Source organism: Apus apus, chromosome 3 (genome assembly GCF_020740795.1).
Source record: "Apus apus isolate bApuApu2 chromosome 3, bApuApu2.pri.cur, whole genome shotgun sequence".
Classification (NCBI taxonomy): domain Eukaryota; kingdom Metazoa; phylum Chordata; class Aves; order Apodiformes; family Apodidae; genus Apus; species Apus apus.
Window position 1 is genome coordinate 52,597,542 of NC_067284.1, and position 13,335 is coordinate 52,610,876.

General features: G+C 40.5%; 1 protein-coding gene and 1 long non-coding RNA gene across 21 annotated transcripts in view; one reads left to right on the forward strand and one right to left on the reverse strand.

The window, feature by feature from the left end:
• The window catches only part of ETAA1 (ETAA1 activator of ATR kinase), a 36,052-nt gene extending 23,537 nt beyond the window's left edge, over nt 1-12,515 (reverse strand). For 5 of the 18 annotated variants that reach the window (XR_007888869.1, XR_007888870.1, XR_007888872.1 and 2 more), the window contains exons 1-8: nt 12,264-12,515; nt 11,187-11,324; nt 10,838-10,914; nt 9,188-9,306; nt 6,717-8,860; nt 6,591-6,619; nt 4,767-4,907; nt 1,729-1,790 (exon numbers count right to left, since the gene is read on the reverse strand). Coding sequence is in view for 9 of the 18 variants with exons in the window: in XM_051613238.1 (XP_051469198.1) it covers nt 1,752-1,790; nt 4,767-4,907; nt 6,591-6,619; nt 6,717-8,860; nt 9,188-9,306; nt 10,838-10,914; nt 11,187-11,324; nt 12,264-12,471 (2,895 nt within the window). In the remaining 9 variants the exon portion in view is untranslated. Of the gene's footprint in view, nt 1-1,677; nt 1,791-3,514; nt 3,577-3,608; nt 4,908-6,453; nt 8,861-9,187; nt 9,307-10,837; nt 10,915-11,186; nt 11,325-11,666; nt 12,140-12,263 lie in introns of those variants that run through there. The other 13 variants (XR_007888868.1, XM_051613236.1, XR_007888871.1 and 10 more) reach the window with 13 other exon arrangements.
• LOC127382099 (uncharacterized) overlaps nt 1-13,335 on the forward strand; it is a 426,409-nt gene that overhangs the window by 108,683 nt on the left and 304,391 nt on the right. The window lies entirely within an intron of this gene.

A 13,335-nucleotide genomic window follows, 5' to 3' on the forward strand; every position in this document is an offset into this window, starting at 1 on the left:
AACAGGTGAGCTAATTTAAAACAAACAAACAAGCACTTTGTGAGTCATTATTGGAGATGCCAAATGTTTCCAAACTATTATCCAAGCCCTGGAGAACACATTTTTCTTTCTCTCACTATGTCAGGTTTTTTTGTCATTGAGGTTCAGGTTTCTGCAGGTCTCTCGACACCCAAAGGTGCGGCTAAGTTTCCAATGGAATAGTAAAAAACAGCTGTTCATCTAGCTTTTTTTCCTCACTAGTGCGAATTACCAATCTGACCTGCTAGGTGCTGAAATATTCTTAGACACTTGGCCCTACAGCCACCATTCTGCAAAACATGCCAGAGTGGTGCTTACGTTTAGGCATGTAAGAAATCCCACCCTGCTTAGCCAAAAAAAATTGAATAACCAAAACCTAAATTGCTCTTCTTAGTTAGACTATGGTATTTTATTTGGACTAGTCCATCTTCTGTTCACAGAGACTGTGGCAAAGCTTCATTCCCATGTCTACATGGGACCTAATTTTCCAGGGTTAAAACCCAAATTAAGTTTTCCCTTTAGTGAGGACAAGTTGCAAAGAGCAGACAGCCTCATTAAAAAGGAAATCTATAAATCCTGTAGCACTCACCTCTGTTAACTACATTGCTTGAAGTGAAAGCTGTTAACTGTGGCTTTTAAAAGGTATGTGTAAATGCAACCTTTTTTCCAAAAAAACTTTGAAAATGTGCATAAATAATAACAATTTCTGATAAAGGCAATGGTGTTTTACTAGATTTATGTGCTAAACCCAAGAAGTACTTAAAATAATGAAATGCATGGGCTTGATTCTTTGTTTGCCTGAGTCATGCCATTATCTCCAATGCTCTAAGGAAATTACTGCAAGAGTAGAATCAGGCCCTTCATGTTTTGCTGGGTACCATGCTGACATTATGCCCAGACATCAGGCACAGAATTTTATCTTTAGGTCCACAAGAACAGTACATTAGATATCCGTGTTTTATGGGGCAGGACTTTTTCTGACTGTTCTAACAAAACCACCAGTATGTGTAGTAACCAGAGCTTTGAACAAATATTGCAGTTATGATTTACAGCACAATTGCCGGAGTCTTCCTAGCTTTGTTTTTGATGGCTACTTACTCAGGCTGTCATTTTTAGCTCCACAGATTACATCTGCCTCGGCCTCTTCCACAAACACTGGATTCACTGGAGTGTGTTGCAGACAATACAGCTCTCAAATAATAAAGCATTTGTGTTCATTTTCTTCTATTTTATCTTTGGAATTCTACTATTTAGGTCACTATCTGTTGCTTCCAGCTATTCTTTCCTGACAGATTGTAGCTCTTTTTAGGCTTAAAAAGATATAATCAATGAATTAATCCGTGTTACTCCTCTGGATATGAAGGTCTAGATGTAATAAGTGGTACACATAGTATAAGATTACATTGCTATTCCTGAACTGTAGCCTCAAGATTAATTTTAGTCTTATAGGCTAAAATTTGAAGAGCTGCTGGATGCTGACCCTTCTGAAAATCTGATACAACTAACACAACAAAAGGTCAATATTACTAAATTTCTAAAATGCTTAAAACATGATCCCTCACCAGCATGAACTGGAAGGGTGTGACTGTATCTATGTATATTCTGCAACACATACTTTTAGATAAAGGTAAGGAGAATAATGATAAATGGATCCTTTACCTGATCATATGTGCCTTTCCTAAAAGAAAAAGGATCCACCACAGATTTTACCTGAAAAGGAGAATCCTTGGATTTTAGTGAGTAGCATCACTCATCATGAAATGCGTCGATATCTGTGGAATAAAAATTATATTCAGGTATGGGGACATGCAGGAATTCCATTTACATTTAAACTTAAGCTCACTGATTGCTCTGCTCATGTAAAAAATTACTATGCTCTGAATGAAACGAAGATGAGTGCTTAAGCAAACAGTCATAAATTAATTTGTAATGAAACATGACAGTCATAATTTAATTTAGAATGTATTTAAGATTGTTGGTACTATTTGCATAGGTCTCTTTTGCCTGGAGGAAGATCTGGCTTCACAGTGTAATGTCAGCTATTGAAGTACCAAACTTCTGATGCATACACATGTATTAATTAATTAAAATTATGTAGATACTTTTCTAATGAAGATCTGTTGTCTACTGCGAGCAGTCAGACAAAAGACTGGATAATTGAGGCACATGCATCATCAGTGGGTCACGAAGAACTTAGCAGGAAGCATGAGGGATGCTGAGCATAACCTGCAAAATCTGTGGGGTTGTGAGGCTGCTGCTCAACTTCCTTCCTAGGTGGTGAGGAGAGGGAATGTGACATGGGAGCAAGGAGTAGAGCTGCAGATTTTTCACTTCTCATCTGCTCTCTGAAGTTGTTGGCTGCCCAGGTACAGCAGAGCAGCTGTCTGGGCTTAGTACTGCATCCCTAAAATATCTGTTGGGCAGACGGCTGCTTTTGCTGATGTAGAGCTCAGTGCAGCAGAAACCTCGTTCAGGCACCTACTGTCTGAGCTGTGCTCTGTTTCACTGCTTACCATTAGAGTACCTGAAAGGACCCCTCAGGTTAGGAGGCACAGAACCATCTCTAGCTACACCCCTGCTGTGTGGCTGGCTTTTAATATCCAGAGGTTCCAAAATCAGGCAAAGGCAAAACTCCTCATCTGCACCCGTCAGTGTCAGAACGCCACCCTGTCTGCCAGGCTGGCTCCATGTCCAGCACCCTGCTGGCACCAGCAGGGTGGGAAGAGGCGAAGGGCAAGACTGGCACTTCGAGCAAAGGCACTGACAAGAGAAAAGTTGTGTTCTGTCTATTCTTCCAATACATACATAGCTAGCCAGTTTGTTTTTAATTAGATTTCTTCTAAAACATTGACATGTTTCTGATCAATCAATATGAATATACATACATATTTTAAAGATAGAAATTTCTTGCTAGTGGCATTTTATTTGATAGTGTAGAGGTTGTTCTCCTTTATAACTATTTCTAAGTCCTAATTAATATTACTTCTGCCTGCATTGACTCCACCAATGAAACTATATAGAGTATTTATCTGTTAAATTACTGTTAAAAGTATCATTACTCTGAAGTTATCCGAAAAGCTGAAAACGTTTTTTCTGGGTTGATTTTCAGTCAGATGAGTAGGCTGATCCAACTCATCATGTATTGCACAATGGCTGGACCTGGCAGAAGTATAGGGAGCTGCAGCCACAGACTGTAAGAAATGGGTATTGGGCACCACTGTCTTTGGTGAACCTGGGCATTTGATTTCATAATCAACTAGCTAGCACCAAGAATGGTGGTTAATACAAAAGCAAATTCAGTAGTTTGAAAATATATAGTATAATGAAGTATTTCAAGACTACAGTATAGTGAAGTATTTCAAGACTCTACTGTGGATGGTTATTTGTAGAACTAGTTAGTTAGTCCACCAAGGATTTCTAGTTTAAAAGAATCAAAGGAGACACTTTGTCACTGCTGTAGGTAGAAAACTGAGCATAGAATAACTGGATAAATTACCAAGAGAGAACAATCAGGTAAAGTCCATGTGGAATTTCCATCCCACCTCCTTTTACCAGCTTCTGTAGTATAGTATTTTCCAGAACAGACCAGAAAAAGGTAAAAAAGTTTAATGATTATTACAAATATACAGTACTTACATTTTTACGAGTTACAAAAATGGCACATACTACAGAAACCAAGAGCTTCCTCCAACCTTTGGTACATTTCAAAGTTATTTATTTACAAAGAAAAATTACAGTCACTTTTCATAGTGTCACATCTTTACATATAAGCATTTCTCAGTTGAAAAATATCTTGCAGCTTACCCACAGGCAGTTTTTGCAGTTTGAGCTCTGCACTCATCTATCACATAAAAAATTCTATCAGGCCCTGTTAAGCTGACATGACATTGCATTTTTATGTTTTAACAGCCTTTAGTCTGAAAAATATGTATAAGCCATAAAGCTAAACTGATTCATAGTTGAGATTTCACCTGGTGTATTATATATTGCTCACAGTTTGTTAAAACCACATAAGCTACCTTTTTTAATTAGCTTGGTAACACATGTTTGGAAGTAAGTGGTCCAACTTTGTGAGCTAGGGCACTTCCAACTCTTCATTAAGGGAATTTTTCAAAAAAGAAAAAAAAAAAGTCCTTTCCTGGATGCTTTTCCACTTTATCAAACTTTTATATTAAATTCTTCCTTCACTATGTACAATTCTTACCTAAGGTAATGGAGACAAACTGAGCACACCTTTCCAAATCCTGTTCATTTCCATTAATTTTCTGATGTTGAATGCTTTCTAGATTGTACTTTCTCTAAACCAAAACATAAAGGCTTTCTTCTACCTGACAGAAGACATTAGTATTTCCTAGTCTGTGTGTACTTCATTCAAAGTCTTGTTATAGATTAAAATACTTTCAATAAAAGAAATAAAGCCAAAATTCATACAATCTGATTTTGGCATCTTCTACTTACATGTGTTACAAACACTTCCATGCTCTGATGACTTTCAGACTATAGGACTTAAAACACTTAACAGTATGTGAACTCAAAACAATCTTCATTAAGCTGAAGATAGTTTAGGACTACATATTTACAAATGGTAGTTTTTAATTTAGACTAATTACCATCAGAGTATTAGCTATGGTTCAGGTCAGGTTGTTTTTTTTTAAATTGAGAAATAGAAAAAGTTTGTTGTCAGTAGCTGTGAACAGAATTTTAAAAGTGTCTTCCAGCATTACATTATTTCCCTCCCAAAAACTTACTCCATAGACAACACAAACTCCAAATTCAAGCATCTTTAAAGGATGCCTGCATCCTGGATTTCCTTCGTGCAAGAGCTTCTTGTTTTTTTCTTTCAATTTCTTCTTGAGAACATTTTCTATTTTTTTGTTCCACCACAGACACTGTAAATGAAAAGCATGTATTAGGAACCTTCAAGGTTGTTCAATATGTATTTTAACTTATCTGTTTGCAATGTTTGAAGATCTATGGCAAGAGCACACTATTCTGACATAGCAGGCACCCAAGTTAAAAATGGCTTATCTATCCTTTCCCCAAGGCAGGAGAGGGGATAAGATGCATGACCTTTGTAGTCCTACTGATTACTACCTCCCAATAAAAATACTGAGATGCAGACATTTGCTTCAAGGAAATTTTACTTGCCTGCCCTTGAAGTGAACTTTGTGACATCACGAGTCAACATAGGAGATGGTGATGGCTTAAGAAAATTAAGGCTATCAGAGTGAAAAGGGCTCTACAATTTAGTGAGTTAGGCAGAGATATGGGCATAGAGATGGTATAGACACAGGGGTCAGATACAGTACAGGTGTCACACAAATAAAACCACAAAGGTTGAAGAAAGGTCAAAAGTAGGAATAAAAATCGACAAAGGAGACAAGAACATGATAGCTAAGCATAATATTTTATATGTTGTACTACAGAACTATAAATTGCCATTCTCATTGGAACCAACAGAAACACTCCCTGAATATGTCAAGATTATTGTTTTTATACACCAATTTCCAATTACTGTATTTTTAATAAGCAGTCTTTCAATGCAAATACATAAAACAAAGGGTCTCTTTGCTTCTTAAAAATAAGGTGTCCATGAAAAATTACACATCGGTTTTTGAAAGGATCACTTAACATCTTTTTGTTACAGCAGTGTCCTTTCACAAAAATGTGAAGTAAGGACTGTTGATGTTCTTCTGTGAAGAAAATCTATGCTGCGTCATTCCTTTTCTCTAGAACATTCCACAGAATGACTCGTTATCTTTCCTCTCCCTTCCCTCTTAACATCCAAAATTGCTACTTTCCATTTATCTGCTGCTTTGCTGGGGAAGAAACACAGATTAAAACTCTGTTTCTTCAAATAATGGTGGCTGACAGTTTGCAGGAATTAATTTTTTGTTGTTGTTTTTGTATGTGCTTCCTGAAAACTGAGGTTGATACAGAACACTCTAAAGGCACACTTTTATAAAAACTGACTAAAACTTCACCAAGCCATCAGATCAAGTAAAAACAAGACTGACTAGCACTTCACTGGTTTTGCATTTCCCTAGTAAGTAACACCACTGCATGGAAAATTACAGACTGCCAATGGAAAAGTGACTGACCTTCCATCTAGATGAAAGGAAATGTTAGTGTTTAGACTGATAACACAAGAATACTTCACTAGCAATTTTAGCCAGAGCAAAAACAATACAGGACAAGGTTTCAGAAGCCTCAAATGATTTGAGGTTTCAATTTTTAGGTGTACAGTAATAAACAGAAATTAGCATTACGTGTCACCTGCTGCCTTCTTTCCCTGCCCCACCATTATCTGGGGTTTTGTGAATCATGTCTGATAAGTAATTTTTAATGTTTTTCAAAATGAACTGTCAATCAAAGCACCGATTCACACTTCAACATTTACTACAAAATAGTAGTACTGTTCATAGTAGTACTCACACTAGTGTGAAGTATTCAGAGAAGTGGAATGGAAATGCGAAACAGGAGTCCTTAACTACAGGAATTCAAAAGATGCATCACATCAGTTTTGTTTTGGAGAAAATAACCTCTGAAGTCTCACAAAATCATAGACTTACATCGTAACTGAATGGATGAATATCAAAGCCTGTTGTAAGATGCAATACAGTATTAACTCTTCTGACATTCTGATGACACTAAGAAAACAAAAAAACATATAACAGTGATACAATAAGGACAAATACCTGATGCAGGCAGTGCAAAAGACTCTGAAATGTGCCTCTTGAAAGGTGGTTTCTTACTGTCAAGCTGCTTGTGCAAAGTCACATTCACCTGATTCTTGCTGTCTTCCAAACCCTGAAGAGTAATACCAATACCAGAATGACTCCCTGGATTTTCAGACCCTACATGAAGAGCACTTTGAGAACCATTAGTCTTTCGAAACTTAAACTTTGAAGGCACAAGTGATGTTTTGTTACCAAAACTGTTGTTTGGCATCTTTCCCATATTATACAAAAGCTCTGGGCTATCCAATGTTTTGCTACTAAAAATGTTTACTGTATTAACAGGACTTATTTCTGAACCAGTCTCTCCTAGCGGCACAGAATTTGACCTGTACCATTTTCCCAAAACAGTCCTTGTAGGATCTTCAGAAGCAGCTTGATGACAGTTTTTAGACAGTGTGTATTTACACTCCATAGAAGTACCTGAGATCAAAGTTACAGGACTTGAGATGTTTTTACAGTTCACTACTTGACCTGTTGTGGCCAGCCCACGTGTAACCTTTGATGAATTCCTACAGGAATCGTTTAGTGAGAGAGTGTCCTGTTTTGCATTTGTTTTTTGTGCCAAGAGGTCACCAGGTAGTCCTTGTTTAGATGATGGGAAGCTGTTATCAGCATTTGATCTGGAAATAATACTGGGTCCTGGTATAGTTTTAGCTCTTTCATTTCCTTGTTTAACATCCTGGCTCTGAGTCTGCTTTTCTATATCATCACACACCTGATACAACAATTCATCATCTTCACAGTTTGCATCCCAAAGACTATCCGATTCACAAAACATATCTAATACCTCATCAGAGAATTTTGGTTCATTCCAGTCATCAAACGACAGAGGACATTTCTTTGGTATTTCAACTTGATTTAAGTGACCTGTATTAGTTTGGTTAACCACTGTAGTTAGATCATTAGGTTTTGTATTGGTAGAAACACTGGATGATTGACAGAAAATATTGTGTGCATTATTCCCAGGTTTTTCAATCCGTTGCCTATGAGGATTAGAACTTGAAGGAAGAAGATGAAGAGGATCACTTTTAGGCTGAATAGTTTCATTTCCATTCTTAACTTTAGATTGCATTGAAACAGGAATATGGTTCAAATCACTGTTTTGGGCACTTTTCCAGATATAATTTATTTTATCTGGCTTAACAGCAGCTTTGCCGTGAAAGGCTACAGTCTCTGTGTTTGAATTTTCTGTCTTCTTATATGGCTTTTGTAAAGAAAGAGATTTTGCAACATTTTGTGTGGTTTTACTGGAATGTTTCAAAGGTGAAAACTGCAAACTCTTAGAGTTCTGAACACTCTCTAAACAAGGTACTGAATTGCAACTACTTCTTTCTTTTGTTCTGCTACCATCACTGAAACCACTCACAGATGTATTTGTAGGAATAGGTGGTGCTTCTTCCGTAGTTAGCAATTCCGGATTCTGGGTTATTTGCATCACAAAAGAGTCATCTGCCAAAAAATCTGTATCCCAGTCATCAAAATCATCATTAACTACTCCAGCAAGCTTACTAGACACAAGCTGTGTCTTCAAAGAACAGGAATTTTTTTTTGTTACCGTGTGAGTATCAAGTTTTGGAAGAGTCTGGTTCGTGCTTCCCAGTGCACACTGAGTATCTTCTTGATATGCCTTTGAATTACCATGTTGCAGGTCTTTAATTTGCTCAGGAGTGCGTTCCTCTTCCAAGGTGATTTTATTTTCGTGGAAACTGTAATTTAATGAAATACTTGATAGTTCTTGGCTCAACCGTCCACTACACTTCTGCGTAGAGCAGTCAAAGAGAGCATGAAGGGCTATTTCAGCCTCAAGGTCTACAGACTTTTGACTGCTAGATTGACAGGGCTCTGCAGCAGGGATGCCAGTGCTCTGTCCAACTGGTTTCAGGGACAGAGCAGTATCTGTTTCAGAAACTTCACCAAGGAGTGATTTCAGGTTCTTTGTATTTCCTTCATCTTTAGAATTATTTAAAGACTCTGAGGCAGTTTGGATGAAGTCATGACCAAGCTTCTCTTGTTCCTGAACAGTATCTAGCTCTACTAGATTTTTATCAAATTCCTTAGCCAATTTCATTAGTTCCTCTTCAGGATTTTTTATTTTAAGATCTCTAGATTAAAGAAGAAAAAAATATAGAAAAGAAAGTCAGACCTACTGAGAAGGTTTAGCCAAATTAAACAACATGACCATATGAAGTGCTGATTCTTTAATTTAACAACTACAGAGAATACGACAGAATCCCGTCGCTTCCACTGCACAGTCAGCATGCAATCTCTTTGAGAATTCCCAGTATATACCCTATTGAGAAGAGATAACAAGCCCAAAATTAAAAGGATTCTGTGTGCTATGTACAATTATGTGGCTTACATGTATATAAAGGAACACCACGTACCCTTTTTCCTGAAAGCCCAGCTGTTAGGGGCAAGACAAAACTTACCTTGTACAACTTAATTTTGTCCTAGCTCGCACTTTTACTGCTCCAGGTGTACAGGGAATAGCATCCTCACCAATCCATGTCCCTAAAAGGGAGCCTTCATTACAGGTTGCTTTTTCATCCTGGATGATTAGATTTACAATGCTTAGTAATTTGAATTCAGGTAAAGATTGGAGTAGACATACACCTTGCATTAGTTAAAGTTGCTGAACAAATTAAACTGGATCAAATCTATTGAAAGCCACAGACAGAAGCTAAACCAGTGCAAGCTAAGCAAGATTAGAGCTACATTGTCTGCTGATAGTTAGAGTGCAGCACACTTTAATTATATCAATTTGTACAGGAATTTCAGTTAAGTGAATTTTACTTCAGTGCTGAAATCTAATACTCTACTTCAGGTTTCACATAATCTGCAATATTCATGTTACAAGCTATGATCTAGTCCAGTATATTACTAAGGAGTTAGCTTAGATGCACTGTCTTTATCCCTTGAAAGCTGCATTAACAGATCAGAGAATTTGAAATAAACTCTACTTTGTATGCTTCCAGGAAAAAAGTCTGACTTCTTCCTTTACAACTCATGTATACAAGGACCCTTTAAACAGAAATCAGTAATGTTTAAGAAATGAACCTTGTTTTAAAGCTTCAAAGTTTAGGCTTGGATTTGAATTCTGAAATCTAAGAGATACAATATTGCAGTGGTAAAATGTGTAAAGGGCCAGAGCCAAGTGTTGGATGTGAGAAATGACTGTGAATAGAACTTTACAAATGGAGTAGTTTGAGGTAGGTTTTGTTTGTTTGTTTTTCCAAAGAAAAAACATAAGCAAGCATATCCAATCTCAGATTGTTTACATTTATGACAGAGCTGTAATAATTTAAAGGGTAGAAAGTGGCATCCCTTAATGATTTTCCAATTCCTAAGTATAATTTTTCACAAATACACCATTAAGTGAATACATTTTACATGGTCCTGGTAAATAAGCAGGCATATTTTGCAAGCTAACTACTATATAACTGGTTTAGGAATAACAGGTTCTCTTCTTGCACTTAGTAGAAGGAAAATGATAAGCCAACACTATCTTATGTTCATGTTCCATGCTGTGGACATCAAGTTTACAGCAAGAGAGACACCAAGAGCACAGCTTTTAGGGTAAAATGGCAAATTATTTAGAATAAGGAAGTAACATTACTATCTTTATATTATTGTGGAGTCTCTCATCTGAGTCTTGTTCTTGTACTTCAGCATCATTCAGGATCATTCAGAATGCTTAAAAAAACTGACAAGTAAATCCAGTATATATTGAAGAAATTCTTACCTTCTAACAGAGGAGTGATTAAGGGTAAACAAACACAACAGTATTCCAAAGACCAGGGGCAATATCTTGAATTCTGAAAGTAAAACTTTCTAAAATGGAGCTGCTGTAAGTCTGCTTTCTTAAAACATCCTTTTTTACAGCATCTGTGACTCGTAATAGCAAACACCAAATGCTAAGCTTGTAATTCAGTCCTGTTTTATGAACATGTTACTAGTTTTCTGCAAACCCAATTCTTGCCATGTTACTGTAACTAAACTTGAGCTTTCACTAAAACTGAACACTGTATCACTATTCTGTTTGATTACTTGAAACACAGAGCACAGAAAGTAACAATTACCTGAGGAGCAATACGATTAACAATTTCTGAAATTTCTACTGCACATCTACGGGCAGACTGTTTGGTTTTTCCATTGCCTGTGAAAACAAACAAAAATCCTTCTAACAACTGCAAAACAACTAATTTTTTACAAAGTGCAGTATCTCAGATACTTAAAACAATATGTGCCAAAATCAGAACTTGATTCAGCACCATTTTGAAAAATTAATAGGATTTTAATAAAAATAAAACCAAACGACTTAACCATAATAACAGACAGGGACCTTTTTTCAAGAAATTTGATAAATTTTAGTACACTCCCACCAAATGCACCAATAAGTGCCTGAAGTCTGGATTTTGTTAGTATTACCTAGTCTGTGTGCAATCGGTGAATGAGGATCCCAAAAGATTTCTTGCTGTATATCAGTGTCATTAATAGGAGAGCTGAAAGTAGGTATTCGGGATTTCCTACTCAACGATCTCTTTGGTGTTTTATGTACAGATGACTCTGTGTAAACAGAAGGATGACCCTTATTAAAAAACAACAAATAAAAGGCCAAAATAACTTAGAACATACAACAGGTCAAAGCTTAAAGCTTTAGGAACTTCCAAGAATAAAAATCAAATTCAAACTCAACATTTCTTTACCTACAACAGGGATACTGTTTGCAACTCTACATTTAATGCAGAATATGACTGTCAGTGACATCACCACGGACACAAGACAGCATTACATGATGCTGACAGCTGTATGCTCAGCATCTGATGGTAAGGATGAGAACTGTCAATCCTCCTATTTGAGGAAACACTGATTTCAGCCTATGTGAGGAGAAAAAATACACGTACTTACATGGGAGAGTATTTTGTATTCTGGCTTGCTCTGTCTCTTTCATCCAGCACTCTGACTTGGGTCACAAGTGCAGTGGGTCCCCAAACTGTGCTGGGTCACAACCTACCTATGTCTGCACTTTCCTCCAGCAGGCCTTTTCAGTTAGGACTATTAAAAGCAGGAATTCAGCTATTCAAAACAAGCCTGCAGCAGTCTCAGGTCACTACGTGAACTGAACACACTACGTGAGGCTCAACTGGTCACCCCTGCCCTTTAGAAATGACGTTGCAGATTTGGACGCCTATAGAAATATTTGCAGAAGATGCAGTTACAACGTGAGAAGCATCTGAAGAGACGCTTTGCACTTCAGCGCTTAGCACGGCCAGGCTTCATCCTCCCCCGGAGGGGATCAGACTCCTCAGCCAGTGCTCAGTATCTGCTGCGGAAGACGCTCCCCATCGCTCCCTGACGGGAGGCACCTTCCCACCGCACAGGGACGGGAAGAGCAGCAGGCCGAGCCTCCCCGCGCTCCGGGGCCGGCGGGAAGGCAGGGCAGGGCAGGGCAGGGCCCCGCCGGCGCGGGGCCTGCGCGGGCTCCCAGGGCCGCTTCCGCCCTACCTGCAGCGCCGCGCACCGCCGCCTCCCCGCCGGGCAGGCCTCGGCCCGCGCCGCCTTCCGCGCCGCCGGCCGCCGCCTCCTCCTCGACGGGCGGCTCCGGGGGCCGCCGCAGGGCGAGCTGCTGCTGCTGCTCCGGGCCGCCGCCGCCGCCGCGCCCCCCGGGGCCGGCGGGCCTGGGGCCGGGCCCCTTCCGCCGGCTACCGGGCATGGCGCGCGCCGCCGCGCCGCCGCCTGCCGCCCGCAGCCGCCCCCCGCGCCGCCATCTTGCGGGGCGCCCGCCGCGCCGCGCGGATTGGCTGCCGCCGCGCCGCCTCCAGCGGCCGTTGGGCGCCTGCCTGGGGGGCGGGGCGCGGGCGTGCGCGCGCGCGCGGCGGGGCTCGCGGCCCCGGCCCGGCGGGTCCCGCCCACGGCCCGGCCCGGCCCGGCCCGGCGCGGGGCGGCCGCGTGCCGCTCCGAGGCGGCGCCTCGCGCCCCCCGCGCCTCGCGCGCCCCGCGGCGGCTCGCGCCGGCGGCCCCGCCGGGCCTGTGTCGGGCCCGGGCCCGGGCCCTGCTGCGGCCGCTGGGAGCCGGGAGGAGAGGGCAGGGTCTGCTGCGGGAGGGAGCCCCTCAGCGGGAAACCCGCCCAGACCGGCGCAAAAGCCGTTTCAGCCCCGCCTGGGAAGCGGGGCTGGCGCAGAGAGACTTACAGAAGCCAGATCTGGTAGGTAAGAAATTAACGTCAGGCTCCTGAGGGACTGTGGTGTTACACCGTTACGTTAAAAAATATAAACGCAAGCACATGTATGCATGACATCGTAAGGTTGGTATTTCCTCCCCGAGGCACCATACGTAAAAGCATAAACGTATTTACCAAGTGTGTAGGGTCAGGGAGTGAACTACTTGTGTACAGGTTCCCTGACTGTTTTTCATTTCATCAATCTGGAGTACTTCGGGATCACACTTCATTTATAAGATGAAACCAGTAGATTTCAGTCAAGGATGAGAAGTACGAGAAGTCTCAGTGACACCACAGAGTGATTCCCTGAGCCATGAAACCTTTTCTTTCCACCCGAGGCCTCAGGCAAACTATATT